At 47.0% G+C, this 26,441-nt stretch overlaps 1 protein-coding gene and 1 long non-coding RNA gene across 2 annotated transcripts; both read right to left on the bottom strand.

Annotated features, from left to right (window-relative positions):
- Positions 1-6,383: 6,383 nt before the first annotated feature.
- Positions 6,384-7,685, bottom strand: LOC136511514 (uncharacterized). Its single transcript, XR_010772743.1, has 4 exons — positions 7,488-7,685; positions 6,767-7,409; positions 6,602-6,680; positions 6,384-6,470 (listed from the first exon to the last, which is right to left on the bottom strand). It is a non-coding gene; the product is annotated as an uncharacterized lncRNA (long non-coding RNA).
- Positions 7,686-10,385: 2,700 nt separating this feature from the next.
- Positions 10,386-15,430, bottom strand: LOC136510009 (acyl transferase 4-like). The gene is made up of 2 exons (XM_066504583.1): positions 14,843-15,430; positions 10,386-11,519 (listed from the first exon to the last, which is right to left on the bottom strand). The coding sequence occupies exons 1-2, from the start codon at positions 15,293-15,295 to the stop codon at positions 10,671-10,673; spliced, it is 1,302 nt and encodes a 433-aa protein (XP_066360680.1). The 5' UTR covers positions 15,296-15,430; the 3' UTR covers positions 10,386-10,670.
- Between the last annotated feature and the right edge of the window lie 11,011 nt (positions 15,431-26,441).

The raw sequence follows: 26,441 nt of genomic DNA, 5'->3' as shown, positions 1-26,441 counted from the left end.
AGAATTCCTCTGCGTTGACAGCCACGATGTCTTCAAGACTCCGAGCGCCAATCTGGCGGTGGCCGCCAATGAGCTTGCACGCCTCCCATAGACGCCCGAGCTCGCCAAGGTCACCGCTATGCTTAAAGTGGCACACTATCAAGTTAATGACATTCGAGAAGATCAGAGACCTTCATGCTCCACAAGCACGATTCGCCGATTAGCCGTTCCTAGATCCAATCGCCGCCCTAGTCAAAGCCGTTTCGCCAACCAGTCACTACCTCCCTAGGGGGGAGCTAGAGGCCACCACGCCGAGCATCACTGCCAGCACGACCAAGAGGTCGAATAGGACGCCTGACTGCACCTCAGCAACCTCCGGGATGCACGACGGCGTATCGATCAACGTCGCTTCGGGCGCCATGAAGATGAAGTACGATGCCACTAGGAGTACGAGCGAGAGTACGGTAATCTAGACTCGGCTCTAGAGCCGATCATCACCGGCAACACTGCTGATATCGGCGCCGACAACCCGGAAGGGCCCCAGTGATCACCAGGGCGCTCCGGACACTCTAGTGGCCTCGTGGTTTCAAAATCACCGAGGTCGAGCCTTATGAAGGAAGGATGAACCTAACTCAGTGGCTGCAGGCTTACGCCACCGCCATCCGCGTCGCTGGAGGAGACACCAATATCATGGCAAATTATCTCCCCGTCATGCTCACGCCAGTCGCGACGAGCTGGCTCACAAGCCTTGCCCTAGACTCCATCAGATCTTGGGAAGAGCTGAAGAAAGTCTTCACCGACAACTACATGGCAACATGCAGGCGGCCGGGCACCAAGCACGATCTCAACCGCATCACCTAAAAGCCATCCGAACTACTCTGCAGCTACATTAGACACTTCTCCAAGATGAGGAACTCTATTCCCAACATCACGGAAGCCAAAGTCATCACCGCCTTCGTCCGAGGACTTCATCACCGTGAACTCCGTTCTAAGTTCAATAGAAAGCCACCTACCGGCATCGGCGAGATGATCATGATCACCAACCAGTACACCGACGCCGAGGAGGCAGAGGTGCATTTTAATGAAGACACAAGCACTAATTGCCTGCCTCGCTGCCACGACGACCGACAGCACAACGACCGCCGCTACGACGATCGCAGTTTCCACCGGGACAGCGGACGTGATCGGCCAGATGGATTCAAATCTAGTCAGAATCACCGCCGTCGACTAGACCACATTGTTGTCAATGTCAATGAGCCGCGCGCCAAGCGTAACTACGATGAGCAGTACAAGAAGATCCTCAACGGCCCGTGCCCCCTGCACAAGAACGCCAAACACAAGATGAAAGACTGCCTTGGTTTGGCTAAGGAGTTCTAGGACAAAAAGTACGATGACGACAATGGTGGGAACAGAGGACGCTGACCACATGGGGGTAATAACAATGCCTTCCAGGACAATGACAAGGTGGTCGCCACCATCTTTGGGGGCCTCGCCTCCAACGAGAGCAGAAGGGAACGGAAGCTCGCCGCCCGACGAGTGCTCGCCGTCGCTTTAGAGGAAACTACCGCCAACCCTAGCTATCGCCCATGGTCTAAAATCCCCATCACTTTTAGCAGGGCCGACTAGTGGGCGGACATACCCTACACAGGGTGTTTTCCCCTCATCCTCAATGTGACTGTCCAGAAGGTGCTCTTCAGAAAGGTCCTTGTCGACGGTGGGAGCACTTTGAATCTACTCTTCACCAGAGCCCTAAGGGAGCTCAGCCTCGGGACAACAGATCTCACACCCTCAGACTCCTTCTGGGGCGTGGTACCTGGCAGGGCATCTAGACCGCTTGGGGAGATTACCCTACTAGTATAATTTGGCATGACAACCAACTACCGAGTGGAGCATATCAACTTCTACGTCGCCGACTTCGACACCGCCTACCATGCCATACTAGGGTGTCCGGCTCTGGCCAAGTTCATGGCCGTTCCGCACTACGCGTATTTGGTGTTGAAGATGCCTTCACCCACAGGAGTCCTGTCTCTACAGGCCAACCTCTCTGTCGCCTACGCTTGCGAGACAGAGAGTCTCGCCCTCGCCGAAGCCACCGACCTCTCCATCCAGATGGCTAGCGTGGTCGCCGAAGCCAAGATGGCGTCTGCTGATGACATGGAGATCCCAGAGCCTCCTCGTGCCTCTGCCAAGTCCAAGGAAGTCAAGGAGATCGGCCTCGGCCTCGACGACCCTTCCAAGATGGTGAAAATCAGGGCTCACCTTGACCCCAAATAGGAAAGCGCGCTCATCTCCTTCCTACGTGCCAACGCCGATGTGTTTGCTTAGAAACCTGCAGACATGCCAGGGGTACCGTGGGAGAAGATCGAGCACTCCTTGAATGTCTCGCCGACTGCTAAACCGATCAAGCAAAAACTTCACCAATTCACGCCAGACAAAAAGGAGGCCATTAGGGTAGAAATAAAATGGCTCTTAGCTGCCGGATTTATAAAAGAAGTGTATCATCCAGATTGGTTAGCTAATCCTATTCTTGTTAGGAAAAAGAATAAAGAATGGATAATGTGTGTTGATTATACTGATCTTAACAAACACTGCCCTAAAGACCTCTTCGGCCTGCCTCGGATAGACGAGGTTGTAGACTCCACCGCCGGCTGCAAGTTGCTCTCCTTTCTTGATTGTTACTCCAGCTATCATCAGATCTCCCTCAAGAAAGAAGACCAGGTCAAAACATCGTTCATCACACCTTTCGGTGCATACTGCTACACCACTATGTCCTTCGGACTAAAAACGCTAGAGTGACCTACCAAAGGGCTATCCAGACGTGCCTCGACCAATAGATCGGCCGCAACGTCGAAGCCTACATCGACGACGTGGTCGTCAAGACTAAAACCACCGACAATCTTATCGCCGACCTTGAAGAAACTTTCTCCAACCTAAACAAATACCGATGGAAGCTGAACCCTTCAAAGTGCATCTTTGGAGTTCCATCCGGTATCCTGCTAGGCTACATCGTCAGCGCTCGAGGCATCGAACCAAACCCTAACAAGGTCTCCGCCATCACCAACATGAAATGGCCGACATGCGTCAAGGATATACATAAGCTTACAGGCTGCATGGCTGCGTTAAGCCGCTTTATCTCACGACTCGGTGAAAAAGGGCTACCTTTCTTCAAGCTCCTCAAGGCCTTCGAGCTTTTTTCTTGGTCAGAGGAGGCAGACATAGCTTTCAAGCAGCTCAAGTTGTTTTTAACAAAACCTCCAATCATGATAGCGCCGTGACCAGATGAAATTCTACTGATCTACATCGCCGCCACTTCTCGCGTCGTCAGCATGGCTATTGTTGTTGAATGCAAGGAAGCTGGACACGCCTACAAGGTGCAATGTTCGGTCTATTTTATCAGCGAGGTACTTAATGAGCCCAAAACTCGTTATCCTTAGGTACAAAAGCTGTTATATGCAATTTTAATTACCTCACGCAAGCTCCGACATTACTTCGAATACTACAAGATCGCCATGGTCACCGAGTTCCCTCTGGGGGACATTCTCCGCAACAAAGAGGCCAATGGTCATATCATCAAGTGGGCAGTTGAGCTCGGCACTTACTCCATTGACTTCAGAAGCAGACCCACTGTTAAGTCACAGGCGCTTGCTGATTTCGTTGCTGAGTGGACCGAGATCCAAGAACCCATTGCCGCCACTTGCCCCGAGCACTGGTTGATGTACTTCGACGGTGCCCTTAACATCAATGGTGCTAGTGCGGGCATTCTGTTCATAACGCCGACCAAGGATAAACTCTGATATGTTCTTCGCATACATTTTCCGGCCTCCAACAACGCCGCGGAATACGAAGCATGTCTCCATGGTCTCCGTATAGCTATTGAGCTCGGCGTCAAATGACTCATGGTGTATGGAGATTCCGCGCTGGTTATCAACCAGCTCAATAAAGATTGGTCCTGTTCTAGTGAGAAAATGGACGCATACTGCGCTGAAATCAGGAAGCTCGAAGGGAAATTCTACGGTATCGAGTACCACCACGTGGTACGAGATCAAAACCAACCAGCCGACCAGCTCTCAAAGATAGGATCTTCTCGCGCCGTGGTTCCGCCGGGGGTTTTCGTTCAAGACCTCCTGGCACCATCCATTAAAGAAGAGAAGGAAGTTGAAGAAGTACCCCCTGCCGAGCAGTTGGTCTAGGAGAACGCACACCACCACCATTCTGTTGAGATCCGCCGCCCCCATCTTCGATGGCACCCACTCCTCGTCGCGGCTGGCTCCGGTGGCCGCCTTCCTCGGCTTTGCGGCTCCCTTTTTCGGCGCCATTCTCTCCGGTTTGATTCTAGATTGGAGGTGAGTGCTCGTGTTGGTACGGAATGTGGAGCGCAGGGATTGCGAATGAAGGAAACAGGGCAGATTGACAGAGGTAGGCGGCGAGGTATGCGGCGGCGCTGTTATAAAGCACTTTCCCCACCCTTCTTTGCATCTGAGGGTTTTTGGGAAACCGTTCCCGCGATCAGCGCTAGTTCAACTTCTCCAACGTGGTTTAATGGGCCGCAACTTGGGCTTTCACGCACCAGCTACCCACGTCACTCATTTATCGCTGCCAAATAATCGTCAATTTCTCCGCAATTTAATGAGGCTCAGTAACCGTTACTGTATAGCCATTACTCCGATTTTTTCTCCACGGTTTGATTTATCCGATATTTTCGCCTAAAACACGGGGACTGGCTACCTGCTCGGCTGGTTTATTACTTTTTGACCCTAGCACCACGTGACTACATCACCTACTATTAGGCTCGGGGACTAAGTGGGCACACTTCACCTTGCGGTGAATGTGTTTGTTCTTATCTCGAGGCTACGCTCGGGAACTAGCTACCTACTCGGCTAGTCTACTACTTTCTGACCCTGGCACCATGTGACTACGTCACCTACTGTTAGGCTCGGGGACTAAGTGGGCACACTTCACTTTGCGGTGAATGTGTTTGTTTTTTCTGAAAGACTCCATGCCTCTAAAAGCTAAAGAAGGTTATCTTTTCCCTCGTGGTCAGACTCTAAGTGGGCACACTTAGTTTTACTACGCAAAAATTTTCAATTATGGACTTGAGCTCCTTACACCCGTATGTCAAGCCATGCTCGGAACACTCTACTCAATGATGTTGCACGCTGCTCGGCAGCTGCTCACAACTGCTTGACGGTTCATTATGGTGGTCGGACCATGATTTGGATAGCTCGGTTTTGGTTCGCACCTGCTCAGAAAGGCTCAAGACGGCGTTGCACAACGGGTACAAGGCGCTCGGGGACTAGCTGTGGGGGATACGACCTTGGATACCCACGGCAGACCACATGGGCTATGCCTCTAGGGGCGGCCTAGCCCACGAGAAGAAGCCTTGTAGGGAACGATTCTACTCGGCGCCTCCCGCAAGACATGGGGAGGATATCCTGAAGATGTTACGAGATCTGTTAGAATACGTACGATCCCATGATTCTTATAATCTGTTATTCTTTCTGGTTATCTCTCAGATCTAACCGATTTGTAACCCTACCCCCGGACTATATAAGGCGGGCAGGGACCCCCTACGAAATCATGGCAAATCATACGATAGCTAATACAAACCAACAGACCACAAGAGTAAGGTATTATGTCATACTGACGACCTGAACCTGTATAACTCGTGTGTCTCTGTTGCCTTCTTGTTCTTGATTATACGCTCCTCTACCGATCAATCTACCTTCGTGGGATACCCCTCGGAGGACTGCCGACGATATTCTATCGACACCTGTCCTCTAGACTCGTGAAGCCAAAACGCTGCTTTGTTGGACAGCCTTGACAATTGTGTCGCCTAGGTACAGAAACACAGTTGGACAGTTTTAGTACACATACTTAATACCAAATGGATAACAAATTGTAGCATTCGAGTATTTTACCATGTATCTTTGAAGCGGGGCTCTCTATAGTTGTGTGTCGTCCCTAGTGCATTGTCGTATACATCTTCGATCACATCTTCCTCGACGTCCTCGTTAATCTCCTCTTTAGTGTACGGGATCTTGATATGTGTCCTCGTAGACCTATGAAGTCACTGCAGATACTTGTTGAAGGTGTGCTGGTTGTGTGGGGGACCCGCATCGACTGGCTACCAGTCCCTGTTCTGCCACAATTGGATGTACGCGTTGTGTGTCACGCACCAATCATTGGTCTTGTACCTCTTCCTACGGTCATACCTACAACAAAACGATTGTTAGTTGTACCATACACACATCTGAATTGTAGTTTTGATATTAATCGATAACGCACCCGTGCAATTCTTGGTTGGTGGAGTAAAGCGGTGGTGGGTAGCCTGTCATTCTTCCAAACTGCCTGCAAACCCTAATGGGCAAGTGAATCTTGACCACATGGAAGAAAATAAGAGGGACGTTACAGCGATACTCGCCTGACTCATCCCTAGTGATAGGACTTAGATAGTACTAGAGCTCTGGAGCATCCCAATGACACCAATGCACCTGAGCATTTCGTAATTGAGTTAGGTTGTGATATAGTGTACATCGAATAAGACACATGTATGATAGTAAAGAGAGCGTAAACTAATGTTGTGTTAGGACATCGAGATAGTTCGTGTACTCCCTATACTTACACCTTGCATTCCCTCTAACTAACTCCGCTTGCGTCCAGATATACAGAGCTGTAGGGAGTGTATCCTGCCTGTTCCAATGCTGCATTGAACACGATAATAAATTAGCCATTAATAATTTCATCATATGTAACTGCCTCGAAGAATATAGTGAACCGAAGTACTTACCGGTAAACCAGTAACAAGGGGTCTCCCAAAGAGCCATCGTTCCCAACACCAAACCTGGAGTAGGTAGGAGCAACCCCCAAGGTTCGCATACCCTGAGGTGCGACAACAACCAACACATAGCTACCGATACGTCCATGCCAGGACTACGCTGCCCCAGCTGTACGCCGCTATGTTATCCCATGGCTAGCATAGTATGTCAAGAAAGATCTAGCTGATGGTGTTGCCTGAGACATCTAGGAATAGAAAAGCACCAAGGAAGTGCCAGAGCCACACTCTAGCAAACCTATCGATCTGAACCGCATTAGCCTATGGGTCCAAGTAATCAAAGCGCTCTGTAATCCACGACGACAAAACACCGAAACTTTTTCTGAAATTTACCAAAGAAAATGAGACCCGATGGCTGCAGGAAAGCAATGCAAGTATTAAATAGGCTTCAATTGCTCACTTATTTTTCTTGGAAACCTCGTCGTCCGGTGGAAGAAAGCCAATGAACTGAGCCACTAGCTCTCTCCAGTGATCGTTGTCAACTATACGTATCACTGGAAGTCCCCCCAACCGAAGGCCAAAGATAGCCTTCACGTCTTGCATGGTCAAGGTCATCATGCCGCAAGGTAGGTGGAACGTGTGGATCTCATGCCTCCACCTGTTATAAGAATAGAACGACTGTTAGTTATCTCAAATTTGTTATAAGAATGTTTACATACAATGAAGGCACTCGCACCTGTCTACAGCTGCAGTAAGTAGTGTTGGGTCAAGGGGCGGAAGACTGCAGTTGACAACACAGACAAGCTCGAGGAAGCCGCCACGTCGTATGTACGGCACATAACGCTTGTCGCACTGGTGCGCCCTGGTGTGTGTGCGGAGCCTCAAAGGAGGCAAGAGCACCTCTGCGTCGGTGTTAGTTAAGAAGTGTGCTCGGTGCAGCTCGTCGTACTCCACCTTAAGAAGGGGGTACAACGGGTGCTGCGTGGGAGGGGCCATTCTGTTACAAATTGATAAACAAAGGGTTAGAGTATTCAAATTAACAATATTCAAATTAACATTATGCAGCATTGCAAAATTTGAACTACTTGTTATGCAATACGAACATAATATGAAAGACATGTATATATTCAAAGTAACATTAACAGACATATTAAATAACTTCACTAGGAAAATAAGCAACTTCTATGTATGGACTGGCTGCCCTCGTCTTCTATGCCTGCGGGCGTCCTTGGCGTGGCAGGCGTCCCTGGCGCGGAGACCACGCACGCACATAGCAGGGCGGTGGCGTGGCACCCTTTTCTGTGGCCGCCGACGAACTTGTGAAGGAGCCTGATGGCGCCATCTTAGTTCTTAAGATAAGTGAAAAGCGTCTTACTGATCTTTGGGTTGGGGATTGTTATCGGATTTGGGTAATTTGCATTCCTAGGGTTCGGATTTGGGCAAAAACTGAAGCTTAGTGTTGAAGTTGATTCGACTCCCCTCCTTCTCGGTGCTTAAGCAAAACCCTATATTCTGATTTGTCTTAAAGAACTTTGAATCGGATAAATCCGAGGCTATTTAGATCTTAACCAAACACTAATTAGGTCTTAGGGTTTAAGAATTAGGCTAAGCGGCTTCTCAGATACCAATTGTTAGAACTTATACTTAGACAAGATCTTAATTAACCTAATTATAGGAACGCCTAAACCGAAATTTGCACTTAATTAGGACTTTAATCAATCTTACTTGCTGCCGGCGTGCGTCGTCGTCGTGGTCGTGCGGGCATCGTCATCGTGGTGGCGTGCGGGCTAGGCGGGCGACGTTCGTGGTGCGGCCGGCGCGGCGGACGCGTGCGGGCGCGGCGCGAGGGACGCGTCGGCGTGCGTAGCGCGGCCAGCGCGGCGGGTGACGTGCGGCCGGCGGCAGGCGTGCGGGCGCGGCGGGCGGCGGCGAGGCGGGCAGGCAAGGCGGGCGGGCAGGCAGACAGAGGGAGGGCGGCCGCTCGCGGTCGATATTTACCTGGGACTGCCGCGCCATGATCGGGGGCGTGGCAGACCCTGCTACGTCACCGGTCGTCGCCACGTCACTCCTCTCGTCGTGCCACCATGCATGGCGCGGCACAGCCGTTTCGCCGCGCCATATAAATAGGCACATCCAAAAGTGTTAGTTTTGGAGAGAAAAAAATTATACAGTATTAGATTTAAAATTAGTTTACAAAAAATGTTAAAAATTAAAAAAATTGCGTCATCAGTGCCAAAAAAGAAAATATATCCAAGCTGTTCAAACTGATCGTATGTTCTGCTCTAATAATTCACATAAAAATGACAAATCTCGAGTGTTAAGATATCGAGGGAGAACGTCGAGAAGGAAACAATAATCGGCTGTGCTGTGCTCCTGTTCGTGGCTGCATACGTCATGCCGGCGGCAGCTTGGCGTCAGAAAGCATAGGACGACGACGACAGACAGACGACTCGACACTTCCAGTTTCAGACATTCAGTACGCTATAGACATATATAGATAATCCTAGGCGAAATAATTTACTAGCTAGTGAGGCCCGCCGCCCACAAAACAAGGTTAGGTTCCACATCAGCTAAGCTATCTTCCTTAACATCCATCGCACTCTCAGTTTGTTAGCTCGGCCGACACGATCATGAGTCAAATCCTGCCAACTATACTATATTTCTGCCAAGTTTCAATCACAAGTCGTTGATGGTTCATAATACTCTGTGCTGGTCAAACTTTCTTAAATAGATTTGTTGATAATTTAAATGACATTGTATCTACAAATAAGTTTACTATAAAAATATATTTAATTATTAGTAATCTAATGATACGAATATGCACCAAGAGTATAATTCACAACCTACCGATCGGGTGTATATAGCAGTACAAAGAGAATTGCCCGCTCCCCAGCCTACCACCGGCCACGTCCCATCCCCGACGGCATCCCTATACGCCGAGCTTGCCTCTCCTGCCCCCTGTCCCTCTAACCCGGCATTGCTGGATCATTCCCATATGGCTCCTCCGCCCCTCCCGTCGCCAACCGTTTCCCTCCACCATCCACGATTGGTGGCGGCTCCGCCACTAATAGAAAACAGACCTTTTATCCGAGGCAAAAATGGGCTCTAGTCCCGGCATTTTTTGCGCCCGGGAGTAGAGAGACCTTTAGTCCCGGTTGGTGTCTCCAACCGGGACTAAAGGTCCCTGCCCAACGGCTAAAAGTCCTCAAACCTTTAGTCCCGGTTGGTAACACCAACCCGGACTAAAGGACTTTTAGTCCCGGTTGGTGTTACGCACCGGGACTAAAGGTCCCCTGATGGGTTAGTTCAAAAGGGAAGCATCCCATCCATTGTTAAATGTGTTGTGTAGGTGGGGTGGTAAGCTACGCGCGAGGCAATGCATGAGGTCTTGGGTTCGAATCTCACGGGACGCAACAGTGGGAGGCATTACCCTTTAGTCCCGGATGCTTACTCCCGGGTGGGGAACCGGGACTAGAGGGGGTTCCCCACCGGGAGTAAAGCCCATCTCTGTATTAGTGCGCCGCCTTGCCGCTCCGACCGGCGCCCTCGTGCTCCCCCTGGCCGGCCTGTCTCCCTCAAGCCACTTTCTAAGACTGCCGAACAACAGAGGCACCTGTAGTATAGGAGATGTGCATGCGGTACAAATCATGGACCTTTATTTCATATTTTCATTCATTCATCCGTGAATTGCTACAGGTGCATGAAGAAAAGCTTAGGCCGACATTTTTAGGCACAGCCGGGCAGGTATACGGTGTTGACATTCATATACATACATACATACAAGCAAATTACACGCGAATTCGAATCCATTCAGTTGACGAGGTGTACTTGTATAGCAAGCTCATCGTACGACGACGTACGGTTCGTTCGTTCGTTTATTGACAAATAATTCCAAACTTGCACCTGGATGCATGATCGATCACGAGGACGGCTGGTTCATCTGCTCCTGGAACTCGGGCAGGTGCTGCTCCTGGACGCACATGGTCATGATGCGCGCGCCGGGCTTGGGCGCGGGCGGCGCCCCGATGACGGCGACGGCCATGAACGGGTGGTAGGAGAACGGCACGACGTGTGTCGGCGTGCCCCAGCCGTAGTCGGCCTCGAGGAACCCGAGCCTTGTCCAGTCGGAGACGAAGAGGGAGTCGTAGGTGAAGGTGAGCTCGTAGGGGTCCCGATCAAACCCGCCCGCCGCCCACCGCGCGAAGTCGGCGGCGAGCCTGGCCTTGGCGTCCCGGACGGCGCGCACCACCTCCACCACGTCGGCCGCCGCCACCTCGCCGCTGGGCCGCGTCGCCTTCACGGTGTAGAAGCAGTTGCCGTAGAACCCACTGGCCGGCGACGCCGTGGCGGGGAGCAGGTGGCGGGTGTTGGCGAAGAAGCAGACGTGCACCGGCGCGGCGGGGTCAGGGATCGCGAGCGCGCGGACGCGGGCCTGCCAGGTGCGCGCCACGCACACGTCGAACGCCGAGCAGCGCTGCCCCGTGGCCTCCAGGTACCGCGACTTGACCTTGGCGATGTGGTCCGGGCTCAGGTCCGTCGTGAAGTACACCAGGTCGAGCAGGTCCAGGCGCGGCGGCGGCGCCGGCATCTTCGGCGGGTCCGGGATCACGTCGCGCGCCCAGATGGGGGTGATGCGGGGTTTCTTGGTGACGGCGCCGCGGGCGTAGTCCGCCACCGCGTTGATGAACTGCCCGGCGCCCAGGCCGTCGGCGATGGTGTGCACGGAGATGAGACCCACCACGAAGCCGCCGCACGTGAACTCCGTCACCTGCAGTTTCATCCATCCACGTACGTGTCCATTTCCATCGTCATGAGTGAGAGAAGCCGATAAGCAAAATTAAGCCCCCTTTGGCACGGCTCATCCAAAACAGCTTCACCGGTGAAGCCAAAGCTGGTGAAGCCAGAAAAACTAGCTTTTCCCGGTTTCTAATTCATTTTAACCTCGCCTTACAAAACGGCTTCACGCTACAGTGTCTCGATTTGCGCAAAATAGATGAAGCCGAAGCCAGCATAAGCCGTACCAAAGAGACCCTTAATATGGTATACTAGTAACTTGATAAGGCTAACAATGATTAAGGTGAGATGAAAATAATTCATTAGTAGAGTTAGTTAGCCACACCATGTATGTATGTGTGTGTGTATATATATATATATATATATATAGGTTAAAATTTGGTAGCAAGAGATAAGGTGAGTCGACGTGGCCGCTGTCACTCGACCAGAGTGAAAGCTACGTGAGCGATGGAGGCACTTGACCTGCATGCCCAGGTAGCTTTTCACCCGGCCGGCCTGTGGTACGTTATTATCCAGACAGATGTTAGTACCCCAGAGCCTTTTTCTTTTTGACGCGCTAACATCTTACCAACTGCTGCACCGGCCACTAGATTTACTGAAGATTAATTTACCTACTTTCCTAGCTTTTTCTGGACACTGAAGATTCATGCACTTTTCATGCATGATGCGCCATGCATATCTTAGATCTGTACTATATTAGAATAGTCATATCTCGGTGGCGGTCGCCATTTGTCACCAGGAGCTAGCGCATGTAGTTAATGTATCTCAAAGAAATGGTCTAATGCGTAGTACTACGTAACAAAATTACCAAGCTAGCTAGCCATTATATATATAGCATAGCACCTTTTTTAATCTCCAGGTTGGTTGTTGAATGATGGAGTACATCGATCACACAGTGATGGCCCATGCTGAAACTAATCATGCGTGATTACTATATAATCCAACTTGAGACGACAAAAGATATGTGTGATTATTATATATATAGGCGCGTGCGTCCTCTTCGGCCGGCTGGCCGGCTTGGAGCTTGTAGTGGCTAGTTAGCTAGCCTAATATATACATGCTGAGAAAAGCTAGCTGCCATTAGCATAAATATTTTTACTTGTTATTTGTGGCGGCCGGCTGCAGTGATGAGTATTAGTATTTTGTCAATGTCCAAATAAAACGTCGTCATCATATCATTACTTACTTTTGGCTGTGCAATAGTGAGCTAATATAATTGTTCTAATACCACACGGAAAAGAAGTTAAACTAGGAAGCGTGGTGACGCAGCGTTTTTCTTGTTGTCCCATCTGCTGGTAACCAATCCCTAGTTAGAGGTTTTACACACACAAAAAAAAAACCTAGCTAGAGGTTAACAACGACCTTACAACCTTCAGATAGCTACGTAAACCAACATAAAACATGCATAGATACATAAATACTGCAACGACTAGCTGCAGGATTAGATGGACGACGTGCATGCATGAAGTAAACATTACGTATGGCACATGTCATCAGCTCCGGTCCATTTGATGTTGATTACATCTTACTATTTATTTTATTCATATATATCTTTTTCCGACTGGATCACTAGCTAGTTTAGAAATGGATATGGCTAGCTAGCTAGCTCGATCTCACGCATGCATCATGCACTGTTGACTGTAGAGAGTGTAGACTGTAGTGGTGGTAGGCAGATATATAGGTACGATTATTGTATTATTAGTGCACTCCTATCCTGATGGAACTTATTATCTGAGATTGAGATTGTGTGGCTCCAAACTAAATGAAATGAAATAGGAGTGTACTACATAAATTATTTTGCAATATGATGGGATCAAAGCTGGCCGGCCGGCCGGCTAGGACATACGAATATAACTCGACGCTCTGAAGCGTCTTGACGGCCGATTTTATATATTTATTCGCGATCGATCTTCACCGATCTTCTTTAGTTTAAATAAAAAAATATAGATATGCGAGCCTGTTCGTTGGGCTGTGGCTTGTCATAAACGATCGTAAATTTTCAGCCGGAATAGTATTTTTCTCTCACATAAACCAGCCAGCGGTACTTCTTCACGAACCAGCAATGATACGAACCAGCCAACCGAACAGGCAGATGAGTGTTCGGCTGGCTGGTCAGCTAGGACGGGGCTGGCCAGCGCTCTCACGAAACACTGTTCATCTGTACAGTGTTTTTAGACAGAACAGTATTTTTTCCTCACAACAATTAGCTAAAACAGTATTTTAATTTATTTTCCAGTCCTGCCGAACGTGCCCGTGTATATGCTCCGTCTTAGAGCGAGCATCAGTGGAGATCCGATCCGATCCTTAAGAGGCAAGCATGCATGCATGTTGCTCACACACTACTAGTCTACTGCAGTCGTCGTCTTTGCTTGCATTTGCTTTCAAAATAGTGCATATATGTAGTATATATATCAGTATCACTGTATCAGTACTGGTAGGCGGTCACTGTTGTACGTACGTCGTCGTACATACGCCTTGGTGGTGCTGCTAGCTCATCATCATCACATCAGTCAGTCCGCACCTCACCTACCCATGGAATGGACCAATAGCTCGCTAGCTAGCGACACCTGTTACGTACGTTATTAGTAGCTCCTCTCACCCACTGTTAAGTACACCATTTATTTGCTTAATTAATCGTGCACGATTTTTTTTTTGTGACTGCAGTTTGCCCCGTCGTGTGTCGCATCCGTCGTTTGTAGATTTAACATTAAACCCATATTCATAGACACAAATAGATCCACTTATTATCCACCCTGCAATTTTTTTTTTGATGTTTCTTGAGGAATGAAACCCCCGAGTCGCAAAAAAAAAAAAAGTCAGTGCACGTCGCTAGCTGGTTAAGTGCGAAATTCTTTTCAACAATCATATATACTTCCTGGTCGAATGACGCCGGTACCCTTTCCACTGGGCCCTACCTTTTTCAACCACAATATTCCCTATATATCATATCTCTGAGACTAATAAATAGTGATAGTACGTATGCATGGCGCCAAAGTTTCTTAGCTTCAAACTAAGGGTTCTTTTCTCTTTTCCTTCACTCTAACTTTTCTCACTGTGATTCGCTGATTAACTTTCTTTTCACTATATTACTAATCATGCTTCTCACCACTAACTATACAATGGTTCTTTTTTTTTTCTTTTTGCATGCTAGTACATACAAAACACAAATATTGCATCATGAAACTACTACTCCTAGCTTGCTAGCTAGGCCTAGGCATGCATGTTATTTATATATTACTGCTTGATTCATGCATGCATGGAGATGTATATAGTGCAGTGATCACAACACACACATACCTGCATCATTAGCGGCATGTCGAGCGGGTTGACGTCGGGCGCGGGCTCCGGCAGCAGCTCCTCCTTGGGGATGAGCATGGGGTGGTCCAGGTGCCGGACCTCCTCCAGGGAGCACGCCGCGGCGGCCTCCACGAACCAGGCGCCCTCGCCGGTGCACGCCACCCGGACCTCCCCGTCCTCCGCCCCCACGAACCGCCCCGCGAACGGGTAGTAGTCCACCAGCGCCTTCCCCAGCGCCTCCCGCAGCGCCTTCGCCGGCGTTGTCGGCTTCGCTGCCGCCGCCTTGTTCTCACCGGCGAACACGTGCAGGGACCGCACCAGGTGGCGCAGCCCCGCCACGCGGTCGATCACCGACAGGCGCAGCGTCTCCCGCGGCGTCGCCGACGACGGCGGCACCAGCGACCTGCTCGTCCTCGTCACCGGGAACCCGGCGGTGTCATCGATGGTGCCCATGCTTAGCTTAGCTAGCTAGCACCTTGCTTCTTTTCCCCTTTTTGGAGTGTGTGTGTAGTGATTAAGCTGCTAGCAGCTTGTGTGTGTGTGCGCTCATGTATGAAATGTGTTTGAGAGATGGCACGAGTATATATAGGCCCAACCCAACCCAAGAGGAACGTCTAATGGCCATAAATGACACTACTATTTATGATTATATATGACAGCTAGCTAGCTGAGATGCCTATATATTTGGTAATGCATGCGTGTACTTAGTTTTTTGGCCGCGTCTCTATTAGTCGACTCGATCATGGTAGTAGGTGAACGAGGAGGATGGGATGGGCCCCCACGCACTGCTGGCCCAACGGATACGGGACAACAACTGAACGTCACCATGTGTTTGTTTGTCCACGAATTTGTCGTCAGATGAGAAATTTCAAACACGGTTTGTGTGTAACCCCACCGCCATGATATTTGCATACAGCTCACCAGGGGTGGATCTATATACACTAAATAGGGTGCGAACGCACCCAAAAAATATCAAAAAATAGTGATTATAATCAAAATTTTACCATATTCGCACCCATACGGTAAAATTCTATGCACCCACGGGCCAAGTGCACCCCTTCGTATTTACTCTAGCTCCGCCCCTGCAGCTCACGCACGCTACTGGCATGGTCCAGGAAAGAAAGTGGCGACACGCACTACGTGAAAAACAGTTTGTAGCAACGGGGCTTTATTTTAAGGGGCGGCTGGCATTGGAGTAGCCCTTATTGTGACGTGCTCGGGCTTCAGCATAGCAGCCACCCCTACAAATGGTACAGTAGGGGCGGCTGATAATACGAGCCTCCCCTACAAATGCGTCGATTTGTAGGGACGACTGATATGTAGAGGCGGCTATTACCAGCCGCCCCACTGTGTTTGGCCCATGATCTTGACCGTTGATTTTGCGATCGGACGGTCCGCAATACTCCCACGCTATATAAAACTAGCATCCCTCGGGAGAAACCCTAGCGGGATCCCGTCCTCTCCCGACTAGACGCCGCCCCTCTCTCCCGTCCTTACTCCTCTCTAGTACCACGGCCTAGGCCAACTGAGGCGACGGCAGGTGTGCAGGTGTGTTCCGTCATCACGTGCTTGATCTGCCTCGTCAAACTACGCTGCAGGTGTGTGCCGCCCTCGGCGTGCAGTGCTGTCAGGGGCTTGCGGATTAAAGTTTGCATCAATATCTTGCTAATTAGTTGGCAATTCGGCGGCAATATTTTCAGTGTAATACTTGTCTGCTACTGGAAGTTAATTTTCTCTAGATTCTCAATACACTAGTATGCATGTGGGGTGGGAGTTGGACGACAATTTTAATGGCATCACATATTTTTTCCCACTCATTTTTGTTATGTGTTGTACTGGAGTAGTGGAGACACCACTTTGGAGAACATTCTTAGTTATTTGGCTTTTGCTGTTAGCACTTAGAATATGTAATGTTGTGCAATTCAGGTATGGAGATATTAAGAACTCAGAATTCAATAACTGCAAATTATTCAAGATGACAAATTAATAGCTGCAAATAATTCATTCTATGATTGCAGACAGTCAAGAGTGCCAAGGTGATTTTCCTGAAGCTGACGCCTCAGTCCGGGCCCTTTAAAGGCTCCAGCAAGATCGCCTCCTATGTGATAGAATCTGCTGTTGCTGCTTTGAAAACTAACATTGCAACAGGGCAGTGTTTATTTCTTTCACAAGGCTAATCATTGGATCAATATATTTTTTGTAGATTGGACCTGTTAATCACTTGTAGCTTGCACGAACGGGATCTCTAATTGATTTGATTTCATTGCTTCAGGAAACTAGCCGCTGCTGTAAATACTAAAGATCACACTGGTTTTATCGGACACTGTCCTGTCACCAGGTTTGCAAGCTAACACCTTACTACTAGTTACTACTTACCATCCTAGATCAAATTACCATATATATATCAGGTTAATAAAGTAGTATGTCTTTCAATTTTGTCAGGAAATTTGCTGCAACATTGGCAAACCAACCTACTATTTCCCATCTGATAAAAGTCATTACAGATATTCAGATTTTTGCTAGTTTGATAGTGTCTGTTGTTTGTTTTTGTAAAGTTTTCCATTATTGCATTATACAACTTAGAACTGACGTATGAGCCAGATTACGAATGCAATGCACTATATCCTTGTTGTTAGTTAGATAATTTTCTGATATATATGTTCCAACTTATGGTAAATATGGCCATTCAAATATGTGACCCGTGATGTGTGAAAGGGCACCCATGGATAAACTTGTATACTGAAATTTCTAGTCCTTGCTACCTATCTTGAATGAGGCTTTCTTGTCCAGGACATGATATATATCCTCTCTTTGTGTTTGGATGAGTGTCTGTGTGCAGCGATTTTTTTTAATTTTAACACTTTTTGAAAACTAATTTTAAATCTAACACGGTCTTTTTTTTTAAACTAACACTTTTGGCCGCGCCTATTGCCCTGGCGCGGCCAAATGCCTGTGTCGCGCCATGCATGGTGGCGCGGCAGAGGTCTGACATGGCGACGAACGGAATCGCGATCGTTGACATGGCAGAGCTCTGCCGCGCCACCGATCTTGGCGCGGCAGTGCCGCGCCATAGAGCATGGCGCGGCTAGGCCAAACAAATATCGCGAGCGAGCCCCGCCCCCCCCTCCCCCCCCCCCCCCCCCCCCCCCCCGCCCGCACACACCCCTGCCCGCCCACCCGCCGCTGCGCATCGCCCGCCGCTAGCCGCACGTGGCCGCGCCCCGGCCACTCCCACCGCGCAGCGCCCGCGCCGGCCGCGCCACGAACACCGGCACGTCAAGGCCGCCCGCTACTAAGGTACCTCCCTCTCGATTTTATGTTATTTTCATTATTATTGTTTTAGGATAATTAGTGATTTAGGATGATTAGTAATATAGGATAGTTAGGGTTTTATGATAGTTAGTGATTTAGGATAGTTAGTGATTTAGGATAGTTAGGTTAGTGAATTTGTTTGTGATTTACGTAGGTAGTTTTTAGGTTTGAGGTTATGATTTTTGGGTTTAGGGATTGATTAGGTATTTATTATTTAGTTTATAGTTAGTTATTTAGTTAGGGATTTTGGGTATAGATACTAGTTTACAAATGTCGGTACTTACTAGTTCGTGATATGTCGATTTTGATGACTTCATGAAGTTTCGTCAAATGCTTATATTCCTAGTGAAGTTGTTTATGTTACTAGTGCGTGATATGTCTGTTAATTTTACTTTGAATATATACATGTGCTTTCATATTGCATAATAAGTAGTTCAAATTTTGCAATGCTACATAATGTTAATTTGAATACTCTAACACTTTGTTTATTAATTTGTAACAGGATGGCCTCTCCCACGCAACACCCGTTGTACCCCATTCTTGAGGTGGAGTACGACAACCAGCACCGGGCATACATCTTGAGTGACAACGACGTAGAGGTGGCCTTGCCTACTTTGAGGCCCTGCACGCACACCAGGGCGCACCAGTGGGATGAGCGTTATGCACCGTACATACGGCGTGCCGGCTTCCTCGAGCTTGTCCGTGTTGTCAACCACGGTCTTTCGTCCCTTGACCCAGCACTACTTACTGCAGCTGTAGACAGGTGCGAGTGCATTCTTTGTACGCAAACTTTCTTATAACAAATTTGAGGCAACTAACAATCGTTCTATTCTTATAACAGGTGGAGGCCTGAGACCCACACGTTCCACCAACCTTGTGGTGAGATGACCTTGACCATGCAGGATGTGAAGGCTATTTTAGGCCTTCAGTTGGGGGGACTTTCAATGACAGGAATAATTGGCAACGATCACTGGAGGGAGCTGGTGGCTCAGTTTACTGGCTTTCTTCCACCGGACGATGAGGCTTCCAAGAAAAATGAGTGAGTAATTCAAGCCTATTTAATACTTGCATTGCTTTCCTGCAGCCATCGGGTCTTATTTTCTTTGGTCAATTTCAGGAAAACTTTCGGTGTTTCATCGTCTTGGATCACGGAGCGCTTTGATTACTTGGACCCATAGGCTGAGAAGGCTCAGATCGACAGGTTCACTCGAGTGTGGCTCTGGCACTTTCTTGGTGCTTTCCTCTTCCCAGACGCAGTGTTTCATCGTCTTGGATCACGGAGCGCTTTGATTACTTGGACCCATAGGCTGAGAAGGCTCAGATCGACAGGTTCGCTCGAGTGTGGCTCTGGCACTTTCTTGGTGCTTTTCTCTTCCCAGACGCCTCGGACAACACCATCAGCTGGATCTTCCTTGACATACTACGCTAGCCGTGGGAGAACATAGCGGCGTACAGCTGGGGAAACGTAGTCCTGGCATGGACGTATCGACAGCTATGCATTGCCCTGCCGTCGCACCTCAGGGTATGCGAACCTTGCAGGTTGCTCGTACCTACTCCAGGTTTGGTATTGGGAACGATGGCCCGTTGGGAGGCCCCTTAATACTGGTTTACCGGTAAGTACTTCGGTTCATTATATTCTTCGATATGGTTACATATGATGAGTTTATTAATGGCTAATTCATTATCGTGTTCAATGCAGCAATGGAATGAGCAGGATACACTCCCTATAGCTCTGTTTATCTGGACAGAATCAGAGTCAGTTAGAGGGAATGCGAGGCGCAAGTATAGGGAGTACACGGACGGTCTCGACATCCTGACACAGCACCAGGTTACGCTCTCTTTACTATCATACATGTGTCTTGTTCGATCTACACTATATCACAGCCTAACTCAATTACGAAATGTTTAGGTGCATTGGTGTCCTTGGGATGCTCCGAAGCTCCAGTATTATCTCAGTCCTGTCACTAGGGACGAGTCAGAGGAGTATCGCTGCAACGTCCCTCTTATTTTCTTCCACGTGGTCGAGATTCACTTGCCCGTCAGGGTCTGCAGATAGTTTGAAAGAATGACAGGCTGCCCACCACCGCTTTACTCCACCAACTAAGGATTGCACGGGTACGTTATTGATTAATAACAAAGCTACAATTCAGAGATATGTGTGGTACAACTAACATCGTTTTGTTGCAGGTATGACCGCAGGAAGAGGTACAAGACCAAGGATTGACGCGTGACACACTATTATTGGCGTCCAAAACTTGCAGGCTAAGTTGGTTATGTTATGTCGAACTTATGTCAAACCAATGAAAATGTTATGTAGCACCTTGTCAACTTGCGCACGGACTTCATTTATTTGCTTCATATTTGTTTCAATGCGCCGCGGCATCACTGCATGCGAGATTAAGTAGCAACTAGTTCGGAAACCGATAGTCCCGGGGTATCTCGACACTGGTGGCCGGCGTCTTGCGCGAGGGGTCGAGGAAGCCGGGGTCTATGGTCGTGTCGCCGCCGATCCTACAATATGGGGCCAAAAAGCCCAAGAAATAAGTTTCCTTAAAAAATATCCGTTTCAATCTGATCTAATTTTTCATAATCGATTAGTTAACATGGTGGTTAACCATATTATGAAAGACGAAAAAAAGATCATTGCCTTATCAAATTCTGTATTCGGCCGTGAAACTAATTCAACAAAAGACAGAAACAAATCCACTATTGATTTTACGTCAAGCAATACTTAGAATAACTCCCACTATCGGCGCGGCGCGTTCTGATTAAACCGTCCAGGTACCGCTGGGCGGGGCGGCGGGATTGGCGGCCAGGCGGGCTTGCTGCTCGGGCAGGCAGGACTGGCCACGGGGTTTTATTCGGCTCTGCCGTGCCACGGATCAAGACGTGTCACTGCCGCGCCAAGGTCGATGGCGCGGCAGGCCCTGCCCTGTCAGCGGTCAGCGATTCCGGTCGCCGCCACATCAGCCCTATGCCGCGCCACCATGCATGGCGCGGCACAGGCATTTGGCCACGCCAGGGCAATAGGCGCGGCCAAAAGTGTTAGTTTTAAAAAAAAACCCGACCGTGTTAGATTTAAAATTAGCTTCCAAAAAGTGTTAAAATTAAAAAAAAATATGTGCAGCACACAAACAACCTTGACAATCCTATTGGACTATCTAAAAATTAGGAGCTCTAGAAACTTACTATTTGTCTTGCCTTTAAATTCTTACTATGTGTTAGGAATCACTGTAGAAAAGTCAAGCTTATATACTACTGTAATTGTTAAGTTCGCCATTGGATGCATCCTTAGTAGTGTATTCTTCCTTTTTTTTTACTGATTTTTAATTTAATTGTTTTTTACAGTGAATTTTTTCTTCACTATAATAATACATTATTTGTAAACTATGCAAAAACATGTTTATATGCTTCAAAATTGATATCTGCTTTCACTAAAGGACTCATGAGAACATCTAACAGCTCCCAAAACCTACTACACTATTCAAGCAGATTTCGAACTACACAATTGCAGTGAAAAACATCACATTTCTTCTTTGTTATTGTATTTTTTCTTATCTCTCTCTATGGTTCATTAGTGTTTACTCAAAACAATTGTGCCTCATTTATAATTGCAATTGCACCTTCATGTGGTTGCTCATTATCTAATATATTTACTATTGCATTTTGCAGAACTCTTTCTGATTTGAAAGAAGGACTTGAAATCCTTAGTACCAACACCTTCATGAGACTGAACGGCTAGTTCTAGGCCGTTGATAACAATGTGTATGCAATTTGACATTGATCTTACCTTGTGGGACAGTTTGGACTTGTGGAACGAATTAGACTTGTGAATTATGTCTATTTAATGATGGATTGTATATATTCTTGTGAATTGGACTTGTAATCCTCTTGTGATTGTGGTCAGATTTAAATTATATATGCATATATATATATATATATATATATATATATATATATATATATATATATATATATCTATATATATATATATATATATATATATATATATATATATATATATATATATATATATATATGTTCTTATCGAATTTGAATTATAAATTTAAATTTTTTTAGCGAAAAAATGTACTGTAGGGGACCGCCCCTACAAACAAGTATTATAGGGGCGGCTGGTACTACAGCTGCCCTTACAAATCAATTTGTAGAGGCGGCTGGTAACACACCAGCCGCCCCTACAAATCAGCGGCTGATAACACCATCCGCCTCTACAAATCGATTTGTAAGGACGGTCTGAGAACCGTCTCTACAAATACATGATTTGTAAATACGGTATGGTAGGAGCGGCTGGCCGAGCCACCCCTATAAATCATTCCTGTAGTAGTGGCGAGAGTCGTGCAGTTTGTATTGCGAGCATGCATTCCTTTCATCCTCTGATCGAGGGAGTTTCAAAGTCACTGTCATGTACAGCTATCCGAACCTATTCAACACCAGTGCAAGAAACCTCTCACGTGCCTGGATCAGGGAATGGAACCGTCCGGAGGCATCCGAACCTACATCCAAATCTAAATATGCACCGTTTTGGTTTGGTGGAGCGAACGAGTAGTCCATCCGTCACCGGGTCATGCCCTTCGCCAGCATGAAGCAGTCATCGACTCGTTCCAAGCGAAACAGTCGGACGCCGCCGTCTGCGAGCGTATGTGCCGGCCGGTTGAATAAGGGGCTGTTTGGTTGCCGGATGGAGTAGTCCGGATCAGAGTGACTCCGGGCGAGGTGGCGGTTTGTGAAGGAGTCGGTTTCGTGACGGACGAGCTGAGTTCATTACGAGGATTAAACTACAATGGGAACCGCTTGATGCCGGACGATGTCATTCTGTGCCTCAGTCCAAACGACTCCGTAGGTTCGGATGGCTCCGGAATGGGTCCGTGCTAGGAATGATTCCATGCCGGATGCGTTTAAACAAATTCATAACCAAATTAGCATGTCCGACCAGTCTCGATCATGTCAACAACCGGAAGACAAATAATTATTACAAGAAATAAACGGTTGTTAGCTTTCCCTTTATCGTTTCCTTTTAATTATTTTCCTGTACCCTTCTAACATAGTGCTCCAACTAACCTCTCCTCCATCAACCTGTTAAATTTGTCTGAAACAATAACTTGCATATTTATTTGCACAATTGGACACAAATGCATGAGAAAACCAGCATGTGGCCAGAGGTTGTCGTCCGTGCGGTGAACATACAGTAGCTTTGACTTCTCATCATCAATCACGCAAGATAAAATCTTATGGTGTGGAAGCAACATCGCATTGACTGGGAAATTAAGTCACGGACGAGGAGGAGGCTGCTGTTAAGTTTCTCTAACATGTGCGCGTGCCCCCCATTTCGCGCGAGTTCGTCTAACTTGTGATGAGTTCCAGGGAACTCCTCTCCAAAGAAAAATCATGGTTACATGTAGCATATTTATGTTACAACACGTTAAACTTCAAAAGTTTCACAAAAATACTAAGATACCATTTCTAGAGGTGGCTCCTCTAAAAAAAAGTTTCATATGAGAATCAAAATAAAGCATTATCCTTTTTCTATCGCAGCAACTCTTGCCTGTGATGGTAAGTAAAATTAAAGAAAATGCATGGGGAGATTCAACGGTTCGATTGTTCGAGAACGCATGCGCAAAAAAATCGCACGACTGCACAGTGGTCGCCTAGTGGGGTTAGCTTCGATGTAAAAAGAATTCTCATTTTCTATGATTATTTTTACATGGATTTTCAGATGTTGTCGGCTTAGACGCCTCTAGAAATATATACACGGTGGCGGTTTCTTGGTCCACTGTGAAAACGACCTAAGAAACTATCTATGGAGATGCCATTATAGCCACCTCTAGAAATTATTTTTGTAGTAATGTATGTTAGCTATACAAAGTTGTAGAGCTCGACGACATGTAAAACTTTTTGTAGTTGATGAAGTTTTTATTTGAGACCATTTAGGGTCCAAATATGCGTTTATGTTATCAGATTTTGAATTTTTCAAACACCCGACACCCTTATACCATTTTGGGGCTAGAATATTCAGTACAAGACTCATAAAAGCTAACACAAAATGATAATATTCTATACTTGATCACAAGTGATAGTGGATGATTTCTAGAGACAAAAAAAACCTCTCTAGAAATCAATTTGTAGGGGCGGTTGCATACCCACCCCTATAAGTGGATGATTTCTAGAGACAAAAAAAAACTAATTTTGATCACCTCTTCAAATGATTGTCCTTGTGTAAAGGAATCATTTTGTTATTAGCCTCTGAGAGGAGTTATAGACACGATATATCAGAAGTGCTATCTAGTCAGATCATATTTTTATCGAGCAATCCGATAACATTTGAGCTATGAAGAAGCAAAAAAAAGTTAATATGTAAAAAAGCTATGTATACAAGTGTGGACCATCTGACTGAACGATACAAGGTGCATGCAGATCAAACGTAGTCCTTTTTGAAACTAAGGCCAATCTAGCTAGTCAACATAGATGGCCGTGTCACTTTATAGATGTGTCTGGCCATTAAGGTCAACTTAGAATGCAGTTCTTCAATCTAATAGAACTAAAACTAACAAATCATTTAAATTTGAAAATTGGTGTGGATTTTTTAGCTGGCCTCAAAGCAGAGTTGGCAATGTTCTTCTGAATGCCCTTTCCACCAAAAGACTAGATACTTAGCCATCAACCTCAAAACCAGGAGAAAAAACAAACCTAAGCTCACAGACTAGCTCCAAACCTTTGAACAAAACAACTACAACAACAAATCAAACCACCACATCTCTAGAATCAATCCTTACAAAAAAGAGATTATGCACCAACAACACCACCTCATCCTTACCAAACAAGATACCTACCATAGGAGGAGATACAAGAAAGTTTGGGCAACCAAAGAAGACAGGAACACCACCTTCTTCCAACGATCCATTCTTAAAAGAACCAGAAGGAACAGAATCATACACCTCATTAACCTCGATGGCTCCATGTCAACAACACCTCAAAAACTTGAGGCTACACTCAATTACTACTTCAAATCTATTTTCACCTCCCAATGCAGCTCAACAACCACCCCAAGCAATGCAACAAACTCACATGACCAGGTATCTGAAACTAACAATTTCACTCACTCTACACCAGACCCTCAAGAAATTCACTCAATAGTCAACAAAATGAGAAGTACTGCAGCGACATGACTTCATGAGCTAAATGCAGGTTTCTACAAGTCAGTCTAGCAATGGCTTGCCAAAGATGTGAATCAGGTAATCTTCTCCTTCTATCAAACTAGATATCTCCCTGACTCTTGCAATGCTACCGTCATAGCGCTTATCCAAAAAAACCCAACCATACCCCAAGACTTCAAACCCATTAGCCTCTACAATATTGTATACAAAATCCTAGCTAAGTCTTTAGCTGACAAACTCAAAGCCTGCCTTCCGGATTCAATCCACCCCTCTTAAGGGGTGTTCATTGAGAGTAGGCATATTGCCTCTAACATCATCATAACTAAAGAAATTGTTCATTCCTTCTAACTCAAAACCCGGAACTAGCAAGCCTTCGTGCTCAAGCTTGACCTAGCCAAAGCCTTTGACGATATAGAACGGAACTTCATCGTTGTTGCCGTTCAATGTTAGGGGTATGATGGACATTTCATCAACCTGATCCAATCCTCCATATCCACTTCATCTCTCTCCATCCTTGTGAATGGAAACCCTTCTGCCGCCTTTCGATCGGAATGAGGAATCATACAAGGTTGTCCCCTATCGCCTTACCTTTTTGTCATAGCTATCAATGAACTATTAATCAGACTAGAACATGCTATCAATATGCATGCATGCACACTCACAAAAACTTATGAATGCATGCACGAAAACCCTACCCCTATTATCATCTCTAAAACACTAGGCAAAAGATCTTAAGATTGGCAAAGCCATACAAGTGTCTCTTGTTGTCGATGAACACCTTGCCAACCATTTTAAAACTATCTTCATTAGATCTTAAAACAAACCTAAAAATGAAGTATCGATACTAAAGTCTGTTTTTAGTGGTTCTTGTTGTTGGTTGTGGCCGTCTAGTTGTCACTAGTAGAGAAACGACCTTTGATCCACTTCGAAATTTGGCTGTAGTCCTGGTATTTTTCGACCCCAGGACTAGAGAAACCTTTAGTCCCGGTTGGTAGCTCCAACCGGGACTAAACGTCCCTGCCCAACGGCTACTGCACCAGGCTTTTGCTGGAGGGGACCTTTAGTCCCGGTTGGAGCTACCAACTGGGACTAAAGGTTCACTTTTACTCCCAGTT

This window comes from Miscanthus floridulus, chromosome 16 (assembly GCF_019320115.1).
Source record: "Miscanthus floridulus cultivar M001 chromosome 16, ASM1932011v1, whole genome shotgun sequence".
Lineage (NCBI taxonomy): Eukaryota > Viridiplantae > Streptophyta > Magnoliopsida > Poales > Poaceae > Miscanthus > Miscanthus floridulus.
The sequence above is the reverse complement of the archived record's forward strand: the minus strand, read 5'-3'. Positions and strand labels throughout refer to the sequence as shown.